This window comes from Phocoena phocoena, chromosome 9, assembly GCF_963924675.1.
Source record: "Phocoena phocoena chromosome 9, mPhoPho1.1, whole genome shotgun sequence".
Lineage (NCBI taxonomy): Eukaryota > Metazoa > Chordata > Mammalia > Artiodactyla > Phocoenidae > Phocoena > Phocoena phocoena.
Window position 1 is genome coordinate 100,866,782 of NC_089227.1, and position 21,139 is coordinate 100,887,920.

Genomic DNA, 21,139 nt, shown 5'->3' on the forward strand with positions numbered 1-21,139 from the left:
CCCAGTACTCGTGTAGGTAGCAATTCTCTGGTCCCTATTAATCTAGACATTTAATTTTACACTCTGGAGGAGGATATTTTTAGTTTTGATTTAAAGTCAACCAAAGAGGGAAGTAACAGTAATTGCAACATGAAAAAAAGCAGTTGAAAGAATACTTTCTATTGGGGATGAAAAAGCAGACTAAAGTAAACTCTCCAGGTGTCAAAGTGTGCATGAAATGCCACTCCAGGCTAGCTGTGGTGACCAAAAGGCATTGAGAGGGTTGAGTAATGGAAAGAGGTAGCAGCCTCAGCAATGTTCTACCCTTCTGAGCACACCCTAGGCATAAACTTGTATACAACTATAATTAAACTGTCTCCAGATGAGAAAGTTCTAGAGCAACTAGCCTATATTTTTCAATAAAATTAATTCCTCTATCTGGGAAAGTTTTATTCTTGAAAAGAAAACTTATGGAATGGGCCCAGCTAAGTCAACCCTGACTAGGTCTGAGATAAAAGATGAATCAGGCTGAGGGGTCTCAGTCCAATCTTGTGTGAATAAAGCAAGCATCGGGAAAGATAGGTGTCATCTTCTAAGGGAAGTATTCTGAGGATCTGGCAGCATAAATCCATCAGTAGGTTTGTAATAGACTGTTGTGGAGTCAAACTCCACTATGGTGGAAGTAAAAGACATCGGCAAATCTGGATCACCTTGCAATTTTCGAGAAGCCTTCAAGATCTCCCTTATCCTGTTATGGCTGAGGGAAGCACTGACGGGTGTAGGCACCACTGTCTGTAACCCTTGTCCTTCTCGGTACCGAGAAGGCAGATGAGCTGGAGATCTGATAATCCCACACAGTTTACTTCATGTGCCAACTTTTACTCTCCATGAGGTCCAGGTAAACCAATAATGCTATATAAACTTGGGCAGCATCTCCTATATCTAATTCCATCATTTCTAAATACTTAGAGTGTGTGCCCATCCAGGCATCCTTGGGGGCCCATGAGGGGGCGCCACAGCTGTGATCACCGCTTGGGCGCACATTGCTGCAGCCCGCGGTTGGCTAGGACTCACCGCACTCCTCCATGCCCTGCCGTCCCAGGCATTATTTTTGTAACATCCATGCCTCTGGTGCTTTCTATTGATTGGTTGATTATTTCTCATTTTATTGCATTGCCCTCTGAGAATGAAGCATATGAAATAGTCCCCCTTTCAGGACCTCGTAACTTAATAAGCACATTGTTGTGTCTGAGAATAGAATCGATTTTGTGAATGATACATATTTAAAAAGTGAGTGTAGAAACGTACACAAGCCTCTTAGATAGCCTCATCCACCAGAGGGCAGACAGCAGAAGCAAGAACTACAATCCTGCAGCCTGTGGAACAAAAACCACATTCACAGAAAGATAGACAAGATGAAAAGGCAGAGGGCTATATACCAGATGAAGGAACAAGATAAAACCCCAGAAAAACAACTAAATGAAGTGGAGATAGGCAACCTTCCAGAAAAAGAATTCAGAATAATGATACTGAAGATGATCCAGGACCTCAGAAAAAGAATGGAGGCAAAGATCAAGAAGATGCAAGGAATGTTTAACAAAGACCTAGAAGGATTAAAGAACAAACAAACAGAGATGAACAATACAATAACTGAAAGGAAAACTACACTAGAAGAAATCAGTAGCAGGACAACTGAGGCAGAAGAATGGATAAGTGACCTGGAAGACAGAATGGTGGAATTCACTGCTGCAGAACAGAATAAAGAAAAAAGAATGAGAAGAAATGAAGACAGCCTACGAGACCTCTGGGACAACATTAAACGCAATAACATTCACATTATAGGGGTCCCAGAAGGAGAAGAGAGAGAGAAAGGACCAGAGAAAATATTTGAAGAGATTATAGTCGAAAACTTCTATAACATGGGAGAGGAAATAGCCACCCAAGTCCAGGAAGTGCAGCGAGTCCCAGGCAGGATAAACCCAAGGAGAAACACAATGAGACACATAGTAATCAAATTGGTAAAAATTAAAGACAAAGAAAAATTGAAAGCAGCAAGGGAAAAACAACAAATAACATACAAGGGAACTCCCATAAGGTTAACAGCTGATTTCTCAGCAGAAACTCCACAAGCCAGAAGGGAGGGGCGTGATATACTTAAAGCGATGAAAGGGAAGAACGTACAACCAAGATTACTCTACCTGGCAAGGGTCTCATTCAGATTTGATGGAGAAATCAAAAGCTTTACAGACAAGCAAAAGCTAAGAGCATTCAGCACCACCAAACCAGCTCTACAACAAATGCTAAAGGAACTTCTCTAAGTGGGAAACACAAGAGAAAGAAAGGACCTACAATAACAAAGCCAAAACAATTAAGAAAATGGTCAAGGAACACACATATTGATAATTACCTTAAATGTGAATGGATTAAATGCTCCAATCAAAAGACACAGGCTGGCTGAATGGATACAAAAACAAGACCCATACATATGCTGTCTACAAGAGACCCACTTCAGATCTAGGGACACATACAGACTGAAAGTGAGGGGATGGAAAAAGATATTCCATGCAAATGGGAATCAAAAGAAAGCTGGAGAGCAACACTCATATCAGATAAAATAGACTTTAAAATAAAGACTGTTACAAGAGACAAGGACACTATATAATGATCAAGGGATCAATCCAAGAAGAAGATATAACAAGTATAAATATATATGCACCCAACATAGGAGCACCTCAATACATAAGGCAACTGCTAACAGCTATAAAAGAGGAAATCGACAGTACCACAATAATAGTGGGGGACTTTAACACCTCACTTACACCAATGGACAGATCATCCACAATGAAAATAAATAAGGAGACAGAAGCTTTAAATGACACAGTAGAAAAGATAGATTTAATTGATATTTATAGGACATTCCATCCAAAAACAGCAGGTTACACTCTCTTCTCAAGTGCTCATGGAAAATTCTCCAGGATAGATCACATCTTGGGTCACAAGTCAAGCCTCGGTAAATTTAAGAAAATTGAAATCATATCAAGCATCTTTTCTGACCACAGTGCTATGAGAGTAGAAATCAATTACAGGGAAAAAAACGTAAAAACCACAAACACGTGGAGGCTAAACAATATGTTACTAAATACCCAAGAGATCACTGAAGAAATCAAAGAGGAAATCAAAAAATACCTAGAGACAAATGACAAAGAAAACACGATGATCCAAAACCTATGGGATGCAGCAAAAGCAGTTCTAAGAGGGAAGTTTATAGCTATACAAGCCTACCTCAAGAAACAAGAAAAATCTCAAATAAAGAATCTAACCTACACCTAAAGGAACTAGAGAAAGAAGAACAAACGAAACCCAAAGTTAGCAGAAGGAAGTAAATCATAAAGATCAGAGCAGAAATAAATGAAATAGAAACAAGAGCAAATATCAATAAAACTAAGAGCTGGTTCTTTGAGAAGATAAACAAAATTGATAAACCATTAGCCAGACTCATCAAGAAAAAGAGGGAGAGGATTCAAATGAATAAAATTAGAAATGAAAAAGGAGAAGTTACAACAGAAACCGCAGAAATACAAAGCATCCTAAGAGACTACTACAAGCAACTCTATGCCAATAAAATGGACAACCTGGAAGAAATGGACAAATTCTTAGAAAGGTATAACCTTCCAAGACTGAACCAGGAAGAAACAGAAAATATGAACAGACCAATCACAAGTAATGAAACTGAAACTGTGATTAAAAATCTTCCAACAAACAAAAGTCCAGGACTGGAAGGCTTCACAGGTGAATTCCATCAAACATTTACAGAAGAGCTAACACCCATCCTTCTCAAACTCTTCCAAAAAACTGCAGAGGAAAGAACACTCCCAAACTCATTCTATGGAGGCCACCGTCACCCTGATACCAAAACCAGTCAAAGATACTACAAAAAAAGAAAATTACAGACCAATATCACTGATGAATATAGATCCAAAATCCTCAACAAGGGCTTCCCTGGTGGCGCAGTGGTTGAGAGTCCACCTGCCGATGCAGGGGACACGGGTTTGTGCCCCGGTCCGGGAAGATCCCACATGCTGCAGAGCGGCTGGGCCCGTGAGCCATGGCCGCTTAGCCTGCGCGTCCGGAGCCTGTGCTCCGCAACGGGGGAGGCCACAAAAGTGAGAGGCCTGCATACCGAGAAACAAACAAACAAACAAAAATCCTCAACAAAATTCTAGCAAACACAATCCAGCAACACATTAAAAGGATCATACACCATGATCAAATGGGATTTATCCCAGGGATGCAAGGATTCTTCAATATACACAAATCAATCAATGTGATACACCATATTAACAAATTGAAGAACAAAAACCATATGATCATCTCAATAGATGCAGATAAAGCTTTTGACAAAATTCAACAGCCATTTATGATAAAAACTCTCCAGAAAGTGGGCATAGAGGGAACCTACCTCGACATAATAAAGGCCATATATGACAAACCCACAGCAAACATCATTCTCAATTGTGAAAAACTGAAAGCATTCCCTCTAAGATCAGGAACAAGACAGGGATGTCCACTCTTACCACTATTATTCAACATAGTTTTGGAAGTCCTAGCCACGGCAATCAGAGAAGAAAAAGAAGTAAAAGGAATACAAGTTGGAAAAGAAGTAAAACTGTCACTGTTTGCAGATGACATGATACTATACATAGAGAATCCTAAAAATGCCACCAGGAAACTACTGGAGGTAATCAATGAATTTGGTAAAGTTGCAGGATACAAAATTAATGCACAGAAATCTCTTGCATTCCTATACACTAATGATGAAAAATCTGAAAGAGAAATTAAGGAAACACTCCCATTCACCATTGCAATGAAAATAAAATACCTAGGAATAAACCTACCTAGGGAGACAAAAGACCTGTATGCAGAAAACTATAAGACACTGATGAAAGAAATTAAAGATGATACCAACAGTTGGAGAGATACACCATGTTGGATTGGAAGAATCAATATTGTGAAAATGACTCTACTACCCAAAGCAATCTACAGATTCAATGCAATCCCTATCAAATTACCAATGGCATTTTTTATGGAATTAGAACAAAAAATCTTAAAATTTGTATGGAGACAAAAAAGACCCCAAATAGCCAAAGCAGTCTTGAGGGAAAAAAACGGAGCTGTAGGAATCAGACTCCCTAACTTCAGACTATACTACAAGGCTACAGTAATCAAGACAATATGGTTCTGGCACAAAAACAGGAACATAGATCAATGGAACAAGATAGAAAGCCCAGAGATAAGCCACACACCTGTGGTCAACTAATCTATGACAAAGGAGGCAAGGATATACAATGGAGAAAAGACAGCCTCTTCAATAAGTGGTGCTGGGAAAACTAGACAGCTACATGTAAATGAATGAAATTAGAACACTCCCTAACACCATACACAAAAATAAAATGGATTCAAAACCTAAATGTAAGACCAGACACTATAAAACTCTTAGAGGAAAACATAGGAGGAACACTCTTTGACATAAATCACAGCAAGATCTTTTTTGATCCACCTCCTAGAGTAATGGAAATAAAAACAAAAATAAACAAATGGGACCTAATGAAACTTAAAAGCTTTTGCACAGCAAAGGAAACTACAAACAAGACCAAAAGACAGCCCTCACAATGGGAGAAAATATTTGCAAATGGATCAACAGACAAAGGATTGATCTCCAGAATATATAAACAGCTCATGCAGGTTTATAAAGAAACAAACAACCCAATCCAAAAATATGCAGAAGACGTAAATAGACATTTCTCCAAAGAAAACATACAGATGGCCCAGAAGCACATGAAAAGCTGCTCAACATCACTAATTATTAGAGAAATGCAAATGAAAACCACAATGAGGTATCACCTCACAGCAGTTAGAATGGGCATCATCAGAGAATCTACAAACAATAAATGCTGGAGAGGGTGTGGAGCAAAGGGAACCCTCTTGCACTGTTGGTGGGAGTGTAAGTTGATACAGCCACTATGAAGAACAGTATGGAGGTTCCTTAAAAAACAAAAATTACCATATGATCCAGCGATCCCACTACTGGGCATATACCCAGAGAAAACCACAATTCAAAAAGACACATGCACCCCAATATTCATTGCAGCACTATTTACAATAGCCAGGTCATGGAAGCAACCTAAATGCCCATCAACAGATGAGTGGGTAAAGAAGATGTGGTACATATATACAATGGAATATTACTCAGCCATAAAAGGGAAGGAAATTGGGTCATTTGTTGAGACGTGGATGGATCTAGAGACTGTCATAGAGAGTGAAATAAGTCAGAAAGAGAAAAACAAATATCATATATTAACGCATATATGTGGAACCTAGAAAAATGGTACAGATGAACCAGTTTGCAGGGCAAAAGTTGAGACACAGATGTAGAGAACAGACGTATGGACACCAAGGGGGGAAGGCCACGGGGGGTGGGGGTGAGGGTGGGGTGGGATGAATTGGGCGATTGGGATTGACATGTATACACTGATGTGTATGAAATGGATGACTAATAGGAACCTGCTGTATTAAAAAATAAATAAAATTAAGTTAAAAAATTAAATAAAATTTTAAAAAAATGAAAATACTAGGTGAATAAACAAAACCAGAAATGCTGAAGTGGCAATATTAACATAAAATTGGCATTTAAGATTAAAAGCAATAAACGGAAAATAGATATTATATAATGGTAAAAGGCTAAATACTAAAGGCTTTTAAACAAGTAAAATATTTGCTTTAAGTTTGCTTTTTAACTTTTATAATTCTCAAATCCAATAATTTTTCATATAATTTTTTTCTAATAGTTTTATGACATTGTTTATATTTAATTCTCTACTACATTTAGACTTTCGTGCATGATAGGAGTTAAAGTTCTGCATTTTTTTCAAGTTGTTAATCAAGTGACAATTATGAAGAGAAAGAAACGGGCATGACACATTTTTTAACAAATTAAATTATCATATATACTTAGGTCTTTCTGTGTTCAACTGATCCATTTACCAGTTGTTGAGCCAATCACGTGCATTGATATTTTCTGTAGCTTCACGATAAAGTCTATTAATTGGTAGAGTAAGTCCCTTGTTACTCTTCATTTTCAGGATTTTCTAAGTGTAATTTGTTCTTCTCAATCACTTCAGCAATTTCAAAATCAATCCCTAAGGTTTGGAATGGTGTTGCATTATATACATAAATGAATTTTAAGACTTTTAAAGGAAATACTAATGAACAATAAATATTTCAGAAAAATACTGATTTCTAATCAAAGAAACAGAATCTTGGGGATTCGAAATTCCACCATTAAAAAAAATTATTTTTAATTGAAGTATATTTGATTTACAATATTGTATGAGTTTCGGGTGTACAGCATAGTGATTCAGTTTTTCTTTTTCAGATTATATTCCATTATAGGTTACTACAAGATATTTGATATAATTCCTTGTGCTATACAGTAAATCCTTGTTGCTTATCTATTTTATATACAGTATAATAGTTCCCATCTGTTAGTCACACACTCCTAATCTGTCCCTCCCCCACTCCTTCTCTCCTTTGGTAACCATAAGTTTGTTTTCTGTCTGTGAATCTGTTTCGTATATAGATTCATTTGTATTATTTAAAAATTTTTATTGAAATATAGTTGGTTTACAGTATTGTATTAGTTTCAGGTGTACAGCATAGTGATTCAGTATTTTTACAGGTAAGTCTCCACTAAAAGTTATTACAAGATAATGGCTATAATTCCCCGTGCTATACAATATATCCTTCTTGCTTATCTATTTTAGACATAGTAGTTTGTATCTCTTAATCCCATAGCCCTACCTTGCCCCTCCCCGCTTGGTAAGAACTAGTTTGTTTTCTATATCTGTGAATCTGTTTCTGTTTTGCATATACATTCATTTGTATTGTTTAGATTCCACATTACAAGTGATATCATACAGTAAAAAAAAAAAAAAGAGTGTATTCCTTATCTTGGCTTTACCTTCCCTCCAGACAGCAAATAACAGCAAACTTATTACTCATCTGCACTCATTATCTTTGCTTCAATATTTTCAGCTACTTGATTCCAAACGGCCCCTTCGTACGTTTTAAGTGTGCTTGGCTCTCTCTTTTCATAAACAAACATGTAAATTGATAAATAGCTAGGCACTCTCTTGACACCAGCAGCCCCCTCTACCCAAGTAACCTGGTTTTTCCTAAGGGAAGATCAGCTACACCTGCATCTACTTCATTTCTCACTCTTCGTTCCAGTAAATCAGATCCTGGAGGCCCTCAGCATCCTTCCTCTGACATCATATACGGCACTGGCATTAGTTTCATATTCGTGTCCCTAATGGATGGCTTTTGGTCTTCCGTGTGCTTGAGGTTACTGTAGCATTTGACATGGTACACCAGTCTTTTCCAGAAGTTTTCTTGGGTTTTAGGGCAAAATCCAAGAAAAGCCCCTTGTATCGCTCAGCTGTTCTCAATCTCCTTCACAGGAATTTCTCCTGTGTGTCTCTTAAACATGGGTGCTCCCAAGACTGCTCCCCTTGTCAACCCTCTCTTCTTACCCCTCGTGCTCTTCAGGGCTCAGGGCTGACATGTAGCCGCTCTGCACCTGTGAAGCCATGCTTGTTGTTAACTTAGTGCACTCTTTCCTTATCTGATGGGAAAGAACCTCTACTCTGAGCCAGCCGAATACCTCCCACCTGCCGCCCGTCACGCCTCCCTTCTCCGCATCTCAGCCTTCCCATGGCCCAGAAACAAAAGTGGTAGCACCCGGCAGGGCAGGGCCACCAGGACCTGTGGTGGCTCCTCTATTCTCTTCGGCCAGCGTCTGTGCCGTCCCCTTGTTAATACTTTTCGTAATATACCTACATCAACTCCCATGGCTGTAACTAACACCTGTATGGTGGTCTGACCAAATCTCGTTTCAGTTTAGGGCTCTGTTGAGTGTTCTAGTTAAGTTCAGTGTTCAACACAGCCATCATTTAAGGAGCACCTCCTGCATCAGGCTGTGCCACATGCTGGGCATTCAGAAGACACAATCCTCATTCATTCATTCATTCACTCGTTCAGCAGTATTTATTGAGAACCTGTCACATGCCAAGCACCGCGATGGGTGCTAAAATACAGTAGCACTCAAAGCAAAAGTGGTTTCGAATGACATAAAGCTTCCATTCTACCAGTATCTGCGGTAGAGTGAGATGAGTAGTTATTTAGTTTTATTTCTGATAAATGCAATGAAGGGGAAATACAGAGTACTGTGAGATCATATAAAAGGTGAACCTAGCCTTGTCTTAGGGGAGGTGTGTGTCTGCCACGGCAGAAATGGCATTTAAGTTCAGATGTAAAGGATAAAAATGTATTTCATTTCCAAGTTCTTATTATGTGTGACATGCACTGCTCTGAAATGTTACAGATGTTAACTCATTTAATCCTCATAATAAACCTGTGAGGTAGGTACCAGCATCATCTCCTGTTCATAACGGGGAAACCGAGGCACAGAGAGGTAGTCTGACTTGCCCAAACTCACAGCAATCATAAGTAGTGTGCTCCAAACCTATCGTTTCCTGCCTTGTATGATCTACTCAACTTCAGATCTTAAGCAACGCCCCCCCCCGCCCCTCAGCTCGGGTTTACCCTGTTTCTAAGTCACTTCTCTCTAAGGCTGGCCATATATTGGAAGCCTCCAATGCCCTGAATTTGTTTTAGTTGACCTGAGCTCAGTGTTACCATTGCTCGTGGAAAATGATGACTCGCTGGGTGCCCACGGAGCTGCAGCTTCACTCCCAACCTCGGAATAGGCCTCATAACCAGGCTCCAGATTAGCATTTCTGTTTCCCTGAGAGAACAGACAACCTGCTCTGTGTCTGGCCACACTGCCCCAGGGTTCCATCCTGGTGTCCCCCAAGGGGCAAGATACACTCCTGCAGGAACTGGGGCCCTGCCCTATGCTTGGAGGTTCACCTACCTCACCCTCCAGACTGAGCCTCTTAGACACGGGTGCCAGCTCGGATTCGGCCCAAGGTTGCTGCATCCCTTGGATGCTGTGATTTGAGAGCAAACCACACGCCTGCGGTAGAGAAAGGCTGAAGGCAATTGTCCTGCGTTGACACAGTAGAGGATTAGGCAAGTTGCCCAGCACCCAGCCCCCTGCTCGGACCGTGGCTCCCCACTGCCTCACTGGGTTACTTTTCTTGGCCCATCTGCACGGAATTTCCACCCCTAAGGGGTTTCCCTAAGCCCCTCTTTCTCTGTTCTCTCCACCTTCCCTGTAACCTCATCCACATCACGTTCCCATGATTAACGGATGCTGTTGACACCAGTTCTCGCTCCTTCCCAGTTCCTTCTCCTGAGTCATAAGCTTGTGTGGCCTATCGCCTGCAAGTTACCACGGCAGGGGTGTCCCACAGGTATGCTAAACCCAAATTCCTCCTCCCATGTTCCCTCTATGAGTGGATGACATGCTACCTCTCCCCTACCCCACCAGTTATCTGCACACACATCACCCATGTGATGTCCAGCCTCCCTGGACTCCATACTCCCTCTCCTGCCCCACGTTGACCTCACCTTATCTGGGAAGTTCTACCTCTAAATCATCACCTGCCTCTGTTCACTTTCCTCTTTCCCCACCGCCGTAATCCGTAGCTACAGCTTTGATGTAATTTCTTCAGGAAGACTTTCTTGACCTTCTCTTCCTTACCCGCCTCCCGCACATAGACACACACACCCAAGTCTGGGATCCGTTCCCCTCCTATGCATGCTTCCCCCATTACAGCACTTATTGTGCTGTATCACAGTTGTCTCCTGTCTGTGTGTGCAGGGCAGGCCATGTAGACATGCGGCCTGGGTGGTGGCACGTGGTACCATGTTTAGAAGAACCCCACACTTGGCTTAATGCTCTGCTGTTGCCATCTTGAAACTTTTAATAATTTTTGAACCCGAGACCCCATTTTTATTCTGTGCTGGGCTCTGCCAGTTGTGTGTTCCCACCAGCTGTGAGCTCCATGAGGGCAGGGAAAGATCTGACTTGTTCAAAGTGCGTTCTCAGCACCTGGTACTTTGACTATGTAAAAAGTGGTTGAGAAATATTTGCTGAGTAGTTGAACCACTCAAGAGTCTAAAAGGCCCCACGTGTAAACGATCAGAATAATAGACACCTTGCAGTGGTACTGTGTGCATTCACTGCAGCAATGGGCATAAGGCATCTAACACAGCTTCTGCCACCTAAAGTGCTCTCAGCCAATGTTCCTTCCTTTCTTTTCATGCTACAGCTCTCCCAGAGTTCTAATTTAAAATGGTATCTGGGCAGCAGCCTCTCCTAACTTTCTACTAAGATATTTATTGAGACTGGAAAAGATGAGATCCCACTAGAAATTAAAATGAATAGGCAGCCTGAATCTGGGAGGCACCCCCATAACTGTGAGGCCAGCAAGACTGACTGAGAAACTCCTACTCTGGCTTTGTTTCATGATGCACCCCTGCTTCCCCTCACAAATGCAGATTACAGACAAAGAGCAAGAAGAGCCCCAGTTTCTTCCCACTGACTTGGAAAGCGGACCGCCTTCCAACCCATATGTGTCAGTGGAGAAGGCCAGTGAGGCTGGACCAGAATGAGTGAGGAGAGAACAGCAAGATGAAGCTGGAGAGGGAGGCAGGGGCAGGACTCTGCAGGACCCTGTAAGGATTTAGGTGTGTCTTACATGCAATGAAATGCCACTGGTATGTTTTAAGCAGGGCAGTGACAGTGGCTGTGGAGGCTGACATAGTGGAGGATAGGCAGGCAGACCAGGAGGTTCTTACAATAACCTGGACAAAGGGTGACAATGGATGGAACCAGAGCAGTAGCAACGGCGACGGAAAGAACTGGACAGATTCCAGGCATATTTACAAGTAGAATGGACAAAACCCAGAGACTGACCAGCTACGTGGTTATCGAGAGAAAGGGGTGTCATGGACGACCCAATGATCAGTCAGCTAATGCCACGATGATGCTTGTTACAAACGAGCTCAAAACTGGTTGGCTGGGCTCCCCTAGTGGCACAGTGGTTGAGAGTCCGCCTGCCGATGCAGGGGACACAGTTCGTGCCCCGGTCCGGGAAGATCCCACATGCTGTGGAGTGGCTGGGCCCGTGAACCATCGCTGCTGGGCCTGCGCGTCTGGAGTCTGTGCTCCGCAACGGGAGAGGCCACAACAGTGAGAGGCCTGCGTACCGCACAAAAAAAGAAAAAAAAAGACTGGTTGGCTTAGAGCAAGAAGCATCTGCTTTTTTCTTTCCTGTGTCTCTGTGTTGGCCAGCGTGGCTCTGCCTCGGAATTTACACTGGCAGGGCTGGGCTCTGGGCTCTGAGTTTGGTCAGCTCTGCTCGTCATTCTGGTAGCAACTCTGGGCAGATTCTTCTCATGTTGATAAGCAGGAATGCAAAAGTCAAGCCAAACCACACAGTGTATTTAAAGCCTCCACAGGCATCGTGTCTGCTCACATTCCATGGGCCAAAGCATGTCAAATGGACAAGCCCAAAGTCAGTGTGTCAGAGAAATATACTCTACCCCTTAGTGAGGGGTGGAGAGTGAGATCATATTGCTGAACAGTATGGCCATCTATCACACCAAGTTTCTGGAATGAGCAACTCAGTGGACGGAGGTCCTATTTACTTAATGAGTAAAACTGGTTAAGAGAAATATGTTCCCTCGTGTATCAGTTAGCTTTTGCTGTATAACAAACTGTCCCAAAATACAGTGGCTTAAAACAACAATCAATTGTAAGTCCTCAGAATTCACTGTGTTGCTGAAGTGGCTCTTTTGGTCGTAGCCAGGATGGCTGGTTTCTACTGGTATTGCTTACACATCTCTGCTCATTGGGAGGCTCAGCTGGTGCTGGCTCATATGGGCTGGCCTCATTTACATATGTGGACATTGGCCCAATAATAGGTGGAACAGTGGCAATGACCAGGTCATTTGTCTCTCATTGTCAGGCAGGCTAGTGAGGCCCATTCACAGTGAAGTGGTCACAAGCTTCCCAAGAGCAGCAAGAGAAGGCAAGTCCCAAAGCGCTACAAACACTTTTCAGGCATTTGTTTGCATCACGTTTGTTAATGTCCTGTTGGCCAATGCAAATCATGAGGCCAAGACCAGATTCAAGAGATGGAGAAATAAACCTCGCTTCTTGATGGAATGAAGTACAGTTACATTGCAATTAAGTATGCATGTAAGAATGAAAAGCATTTGTGACCACACTTGCAGTCTACCGCACTTCAGTACAACAGAGGTACACTCTCATTTACAAAACAAGAGCTCTAAGCACTCTACAAGTATCAGATTTTCTAATGCTCATAACAATCCCATGACGCAGGTACTGTTATTATTCTCACTTTACAGGTGAGGAAACTGAGACACAAATAGGTTGAGTAACTTCAGTAACTTGCCCCAGATCACACAGCTCATAGGGGATTTGAACCACACTGAGTGGCCCTAGAGTTTGTGCTGTGCACCACTACACTATACTAACTCTTAATGGGATGCTCTGCCTTCTTGTCATCCTCTTCCTCCTCCAATAATAATAATAATAATAATAATAGAAACTGGGAGCTGGACAGACTACTTCCAGCAGTATATCTGAGAAAGAAAGCTGACCATCACCTACATGAGCAAAGAACAGAGCAAAAGTCACGTCCAGATGGATCATGTTTCCCTTTGAGAATGAATCAAGAAGAAAAGAACAACTTTGTGGTTCCTATGAACACTGGGCTACATTGCAATAGCTTCCCTCAATTTGATTTTTGAGAAAGTTTTTAAATACATTTTTTACTTATATTCTTCCTTTATCACTTTGGTTACTTGACTTCTGTTTTCTATTCTATACTCATAGCCAGATTTCTTTTTTTAATACAGAAACATTTCAAACATGTAAGAATGTACCAATAATAATAGATACTTCTGTATCCATTCTAATTATTAAACAGATATTAATGATTTTCCAAATTTCTTTAAGTTCTCACTTTAAAAAAAGAGAATAAGACATTATAGGTGGCTAGTACCAGTTAGCTTTTGCTGCATAACAAAGCTCCCCCAAGTGGTAGCTTAAATGAGCAACTATTTAGTTCTCAATTCCAGATGAAAATGAGAGTCAGAGAGGATAGTCTGATCCTAAGCATGTGGCAGAGATGATAAAAGAACCTAATTCTTTGGACTTTTGGTCTAAGGGTTTTTCTACTGAGCCATCCATTTTAGAGAAGGAATTCAATGGATATTTTTCTAGACATTCTGTTGGGATGTTTCTGGGTATTTCTAAAGAACTCTAGAGGTTGACTGCACCAGTCAGTAGGTCTCATGTTACGTCAGAAGTTCTGCTTTTCCATTTTCTTTAACATAATCCTTTCTGACTATCTGAGTGATATATTTCACCATAATACTTCTGAGTATTGTTTTCAGTGAGTCTTATTCTCCTACTACTGTTCCCTAAATGATTAGGTGAATCCACCTAAGAAAATATCTATAAAACTGGGATATATTACCTTGATCAATTAGAAGAGTGGTTCTCAAACTTCAGTGTACATCAGAATCACCTAAAGAGCTGGTTAAAATACAGATTACTGTGCCCCCAGACCCAGACTTCCTAGTTCTGTAAGTCTGGGTGGGCTCAAGTATTTGCATTTCTAAGTTCCCTAGTGATGCTGATGCTGCTGGTCTGGAGACCATGCAAGAATCACTGAATTAAAGTAAAGAGAAGAGTCATGCAAGTGTACTATCCATAAGATTTATGTTACAAGCACATTTTTGTGGTATTATCTATAATAATAAAAATCAAAGACTACCAAAATGTCCAACAATACAAGACTTTTAAAGTAACTTCACATAATATCAAATGAAGAAAAGCAAGTTATCTTAATGTTACAAGCACATTTTTGTGGTATTATCTATAATAATAAAAATCAAAGACTACCAAAATGTCCAACAATACAAGACTTTTAAAGTAACTTCACATAATATCAAATGAAGAAAAGCAAGTTATCTTAATGTTGTGTTTCTATGTATGTACACATACATACTTGGATTAATATTGGCTGACAGTGTTAAAACAGAAAGTTATTTTTACTTTTTTCTGTGTGTGCTTTTCTACATTTCTTAGTGTTTCAATGGTCATATTTTGCTTTTGTGTAATAAAAAGTTATTAAAAATAAGCGTTTTAAAGTGTTTTAAGTACAAAAAAGATGAATAAGTGAATTCAGCCATGATTGATATTTCTCTTTTTACTTGCTTATATCCAGCAGTACTTAATCACCTCAGAAAATGTTACTCTCAGAATATTGTTTGAGAATATCCTAAGATAAAATATCTTGTCAGTCTTCATACATAATCAGTATCAGAACTGGTCATGTGTAAGTGAGGCAGGATCACTGACTCATTCAGCGCACTGACTCTAGGGCCAGATTTCCTGAGTTTGAACCTTGTGCTCTGCCACTATATCACTGGGCAAGCTTCTTAACCAATGTATGTGTTAGTTTCTTCATCTGTAAAATAGGGATGATCACAGTACCTACATGATAGGGTTGTTGTGAGGATCAAATGAAATAAGAAACTGAATAAATGTTAGCTATGGTTATTTTTGTTTTAGTTCAGCAGTTGCCTATTACTAGCAAACACTCATTAATCATTAATATGTTTTCTATTTTTCTTATGTCTAGATCTGGATGTGTGGAGGCCAACTCTTTATACTCCCCTGCTCTCGAGTAGGACATATTGATAAGCAACACGTTGCAAACCACACTGGAATTGTAAAAGCCTTGGCATATAATAATCTCAGACTGGTGCACGTTTGGCTAGATGAATACAAGGTGAAGGATGTGTCCCTGGTTTGGAAAGATGAGTGAGAGTACAGAGGGGGACTGGCTCTAAAGAAGCCTGCTGCTGCTTTCTAGATACCAATTTTTGTACTTTTCCTTAAATTAGGGCAACCCTTCAGCTGTTCACCCACCCATTTTCAGATGCTATTCTTAATTTGTTCATTTTAAGCTGCTACACTTGCACCTGCAAATTTTGGATTCTTTTCCTCTACTACCAAGCTCCCAAGTGATGCAGCTGCAGCTGGTTTGGGGACCACACAAGAACCTCTGCTCCTTTTTTCTCTAACAGTCAAAGATTTTTTTTTTTTGCCGTACGCGGACCTCTCAATGCTGTGGCCTCTTCCGTTGCAGAGCACTGGCTCCGGCCTCCCGGACCGGGGCACGAACCCATGTCCCCTGCATCGGCAGGCGGACTCTCAACCACTGCGCCACCAGGGAAGCACAACAGTCAAAGATTTTTACATCAAAGCCAGGCCCCTTCATTTGTGCATCTCCCCATGGTTTAAGCCCCTTGCCGGGACCTTTAGAATGCACATACAGAGAACATATAGATGCAGCTTCATTTTAATTTGAAAGTTCAAACAAATTTGGACAGTAACAACAAGATCTCCTTTCAGATACATGGGTAGAAATATGTAAGAATCTCTCTGTGATATTATATGTCCTGGTCTTGATCTAATATTTATTTATTATTTTAAATTATAAAAGTAATAATACTCAATTTCTTGAGTAATCAGGGCAATATGAATTAAAACCTCAATGAGATATTTCTACATATTTCTACATACACGGCAAAACATTTTTAAAGTCTGATAGGACCATGTGTTGGCAAGCACAGGAAGTCTCAGACACTGGGTGGGAGTGTTAATTGTTACAAACTCACTTTGGAAAACAGTTTGGCAATATCAAGTAATAAAAGACATGAATATCCCATGATCCAGCAATTCCATCCTGTATATACACTACAGAAAGCATGCTTTTGTGCACCAGAACACATGAACAAGAATGTTTATAAACAGCATTGTTTGTGTAAGCCAAAACTGAATACAACCCAAATATTCATCAGGGGTGGAATGAATAAATATGTTTAATGATATAATTCTATGTAGCAATGAAACTTAATCAACTTTAAATATACATACAACAGTATAGGTAAATCTGAAAGATATAATGGTGGACAAAAGCAGCCAAACACAATAGAATATATACTGTATTTTTCCATTTCTATAAAGTTAAAAACAGGTAAAAATCAAACCGTATAATCTATGTGTGGATAATTAGATATCGATACTAGAAAGAAAAGCAAAGAAATGAATACATAATCAGGATAGCACTTCAAACTAAGAGAAAGGGGCTTCCCTGGTGGCGCAGTGGTTGAGAGTCCACCTGCCGGTGCAGGGGACGCAGGTTCGTGTCCCGGTCCGGTAAGATCCCACGTGCCGCGGAGTAGCTGGGCCCGTGAGCCTATGGCCGCTGAGCCTGCGCGTCCGGAGGCTGTGCTCCGCGGTGGGAGAGGCCACAACAGTGAGAGGCCCACGTACGGCAAAAAAAAAAAAAAAAACAAAAAAACTAAGAGAAAGGATTATGATCAGGAACGGAAAGGCAAGGGCCTCTGAGATGCTGATTGTGTTCTATTTCTTGACTTAGGGTTTCTGGGGTTGATTTTTCAACAGTTCACTAAGGTGCACATTTATATTCTATGTGCTTTTTTTGGTATGTTTATTATATTTCCTGATTTTTTTTTTTTTTTTTTTGGCAGTACACGGGCCTCTCACTGTTGTGGCCTCTCCCGTTGCGGAGCACAGGCTCCGGACGCGCAGGCTCAGCGGCCATGGCTCACGGGCCCAGCCGCTCCGCGGCATGTGGGATCTTCCCGGACCGGGGCACGAACCCGTGTCCCCTGCATCGGCAGGCGGACTCTCAACCACTGCGCCACCAGGGAAGCCCTATTTCCTGATTTTTAAAAAAATATTTTTAAAAAGGTAACGCATACACATTTTTGTCTTACAGCATTGAAAAGCATGAAGTGAAAACTAAGCTTTCTAAGCCGGTAGTTTCACCCCTCAGAAGCCACCACTAAATTACTGTTTATAGTTTCCTGTTAACATGCACATACACATGAGTATATATCCTTTTCTTTTACCTAACTCGATTTCAGCAGCAATATTTTGTTGTAATTTTTCCATTTATTAGTATAATTTAAAAACATACTTTCACCGCCTGCCGATGCAGGAGACGCAGGTTCGTGCCCCGGTCTGGGAAGATCCCACATGCCGCGGAGCGGCTGGGCCTGTGAGCCATGGCCGCTGGGCCTGCGAGTCCGGAGCCTGTGCTCCGCAACGGGAGAGGCCACAACAGTGAGAGGCCCGCGTACCGAAAAAAAACATACTTTCAAAGTCTTTTAAAATCAGAGCAGATAAACATGTCATCCTTTTAAATATTTCCTTTGAATGGATCTTTTAAAATTGATTCCATTCATAAATAGCCCCCAGAGATAAACATTCTGATCATCTTGGCTTTTTGTTATTCCTTAACAGTGCCAAAATGAACATCCTTTACATGTATCTTTTTGCACATTTGTGCAGATATATCTTGAATAAATCTGAAGACATGGACTTGTGGACCATGAGTTAGTGCATCTTAAATCTTGATGAATAATGTCCAAATGGTCCTTCACTGCCTACACTGTCACCTACACTGCCATCAAATGTATATAAAAGTGCCTGTCTCCCCACAACTATTCCAACCCTGGTTTTAATTAAACTTTGTATTTCTTCTAATCTGATAGGTTAAAAATATCTCATTGTTTAAAATTGCATTTCTTTAGTTATGAGAGATTTTAAGCTTTTTTTTTTTTTTCTGTGACCAGAGGTCACAGATTTAAATGGGTGACTTGAACACAGTTAGGACTGAGTAGTTTACCGAATTTCATGGGGGATATAGTTACCAAAAGTTCCATCTAATATAAAAAGCATGTAATGTTCGGCATAAAATCAATGGATTGTATGACACAGCGTGTTGGGAAGTTGAGTGAATGTCATTGGGCAAAACAGGCTTTGGACAGGGAGATGTTGGCTAAGGTCTTCTCTGCCTTCACTCCAAAACGAGGACACCCTCCCTCAGGCCCATTCTCTGCACCAACCCCCCCTGGGGAACTAGGAGTGGCAAGACATGATGGCAAAGATCTAAAGATCCCTGGGGAGAGTCCAACATGGCATGCCCATACTATGCTAATTTGGGTAAGCAAGCTCCTCTCATTCAACAATATTACTGTGCTATATACCAGGCACTGGGAATACACAGATGAAAATACAAAGGTTCTGCTTTCAAGGAGGCTTTGGTCTACTTAGAATACCTCTTTTAACATGGCAGAGCTTGAGTCCGTTAGACACTCATACTTGGCGCTTCCTTAATTCAAGAACACAGAAAAGACTAACCAGGTGTGGTGATAATAATGGCCGACACTGACATGACACCTACTATGTGCCAGCCTTAGTCTCCTAAGAGCTTTGCACGTATGAAAGTGTTCAGTCCTCACCACAGTCTCATGAGGGTAGCAGCCAAGGTCACATAGCTAATAAATAGCAGAGCCAGAAATTGAAGCCAGGTTGTCTTCCTCCAGAGTCAATTTGCCCTTAGCTGCCACCACCCCCCATTTCTGAAACCATGGAAGTGTTGATAGGGATCGGGGAGTGAGGGGTTTTGTCCTTGAGCATCATTGAGAGAGTAGGAGAAAGGGGAAACACTACAATAGGTGGCTATGATTCTAGAACTCTTGAGAAGCAGGACTTAGACTTCCTGAGTCCCTCTATGCTACTTTCATCGTGGTCTGTCACAGCACATCCGGTGAATATATGTGGGGTGAGTGAGTCCCAGCTCCTATGTGTGTCTCTGCCCTCCCCATACAGAGGGAAGGTTTTCTGTCGTCGTTTTGTTTTGTTTTAGTTCAGATGAAAATATATACTGCTATGTTAGGTACCATGATTTGATTACCAAAGATTTGTCTGGTTTAATGAAATGACTCTTTCTTTCCATTTAGGAGCAGTTTTTTTTACGAAGACCTAATCTGAAATATCTTGCCTATGGAGATATTAGTGAGCGTGTTGAATTAAGGAAACAGTTGGGTTGCAAGTCATTTCAGTGGTATTTGGATACTGTCTTCCCGGAACTGGAGACCTCTAAGATAGTCTCATGAAAGGAAAACCGATCATTTTCCTTAATAAAGCGTTAAAAATTCCCCTAGTCCTTCAACGTAGAGAAGAGAACAAGTTTGGAACATCATGAAATTATGTGAACTACAGTAAGAAGTGCAACCAGAATGATCTACAACAGAAGTGCTTTTTCTGCCACTAAATTTCTGGGGTGGCAAGACCTTAAGCATTAGAAATGCATGTTGTCACACCCTTAAGGCTGTCATAAAATGGATTGAGATAAAGTGTGTTATCTCCAGTTATTTGCCAAGCTCACTTCGTCCTGGTAGACCATAAGGACTGCTCAACTCTTGGTCAACTCAATTCCTACTCCAGATAGGTGACCTGGGCTGCTGACCTCCCCAGAAAGACATTCTCAGAGAGCCTTAGTTGGTCCATTCAACTGTATTGAGCTCCTTTCTTGCTGCCACTGTAGATTCTGGCCTTGACACATTGCTTGGTTGGGTTCCTGAGTTTCTGATGTCCAGTCACTTGCCTGAGTGTCCTGGTCCAGCTCTCCAGGCCAGCCTCCCTGTTTGTTTCTGTTGGCCCTTCAGTTAATTGGAGACATTCCCTCTTCCCTACTTCTGATTTTGCCTTTTTCACGTCTGTTCCCTCCTATGGCTCTGGCCTACAGCTCTCCTGACACTTCTTGGCTTGCATGCCTTGTTGATAATCTGTGTTCGACATGACCCGAGAAAACTGTTTAGCTGGGATTGGGGAAGAGGTAACTAGGTTCAATATCCATCCTGTGTGGACACACTCCCAGGTGTCTAAAGTACTTCTATCAGGTTAGAGGGATGGCTGTTGCATTCACCCTGGTGAAGGCAGCTAGAAAAGTGAAAAATATATTTAATTCACAAAACGAAGAGAATGAGAAAATAAGGGAAGGAATACAATGAAAGGAGTTAAAAGGAGGAGGCTTAGGATAGAATCACTAAATCATAGCTTCTGCTGGAGAAAATATAAACTAGTTTTTTACAGCAGAAAACAACTTGACTCATCCATTATGCTCATTTAATCAACAACTGAATGGTCATCTCAGGCCAGGTGTCCTTCTAGGTGCTGGGATGCAGCTGACAATGGGGCAGGTAAACATCCCTCCCT

General features: G+C 41.1%; 1 protein-coding gene and 1 pseudogene across 1 annotated transcript in view; one reads left to right on the forward strand and one right to left on the reverse strand.

The window, feature by feature from the left end:
- Positions 1 to 20,037, forward strand: part of GALNTL5 (polypeptide N-acetylgalactosaminyltransferase like 5) — a 68,247-nt gene extending 48,210 nt beyond the window's left edge. Inside the window, exons 7-8 of the mRNA XM_065883764.1 lie at positions 15,684 to 15,833; positions 19,882 to 20,037. Coding sequence (XP_065739836.1) covers positions 15,684 to 15,833; positions 19,882 to 20,037 — 306 coding nt within the window. The remainder of the gene's footprint in view (positions 1 to 15,683; positions 15,834 to 19,881) is intronic.
- On the reverse strand, positions 565 to 1,066 carry LOC136128435 (tRNA-splicing endonuclease subunit Sen15 pseudogene; annotated as a pseudogene).
- Positions 20,038 to 21,139: the final 1,102 nt, after the last annotated feature.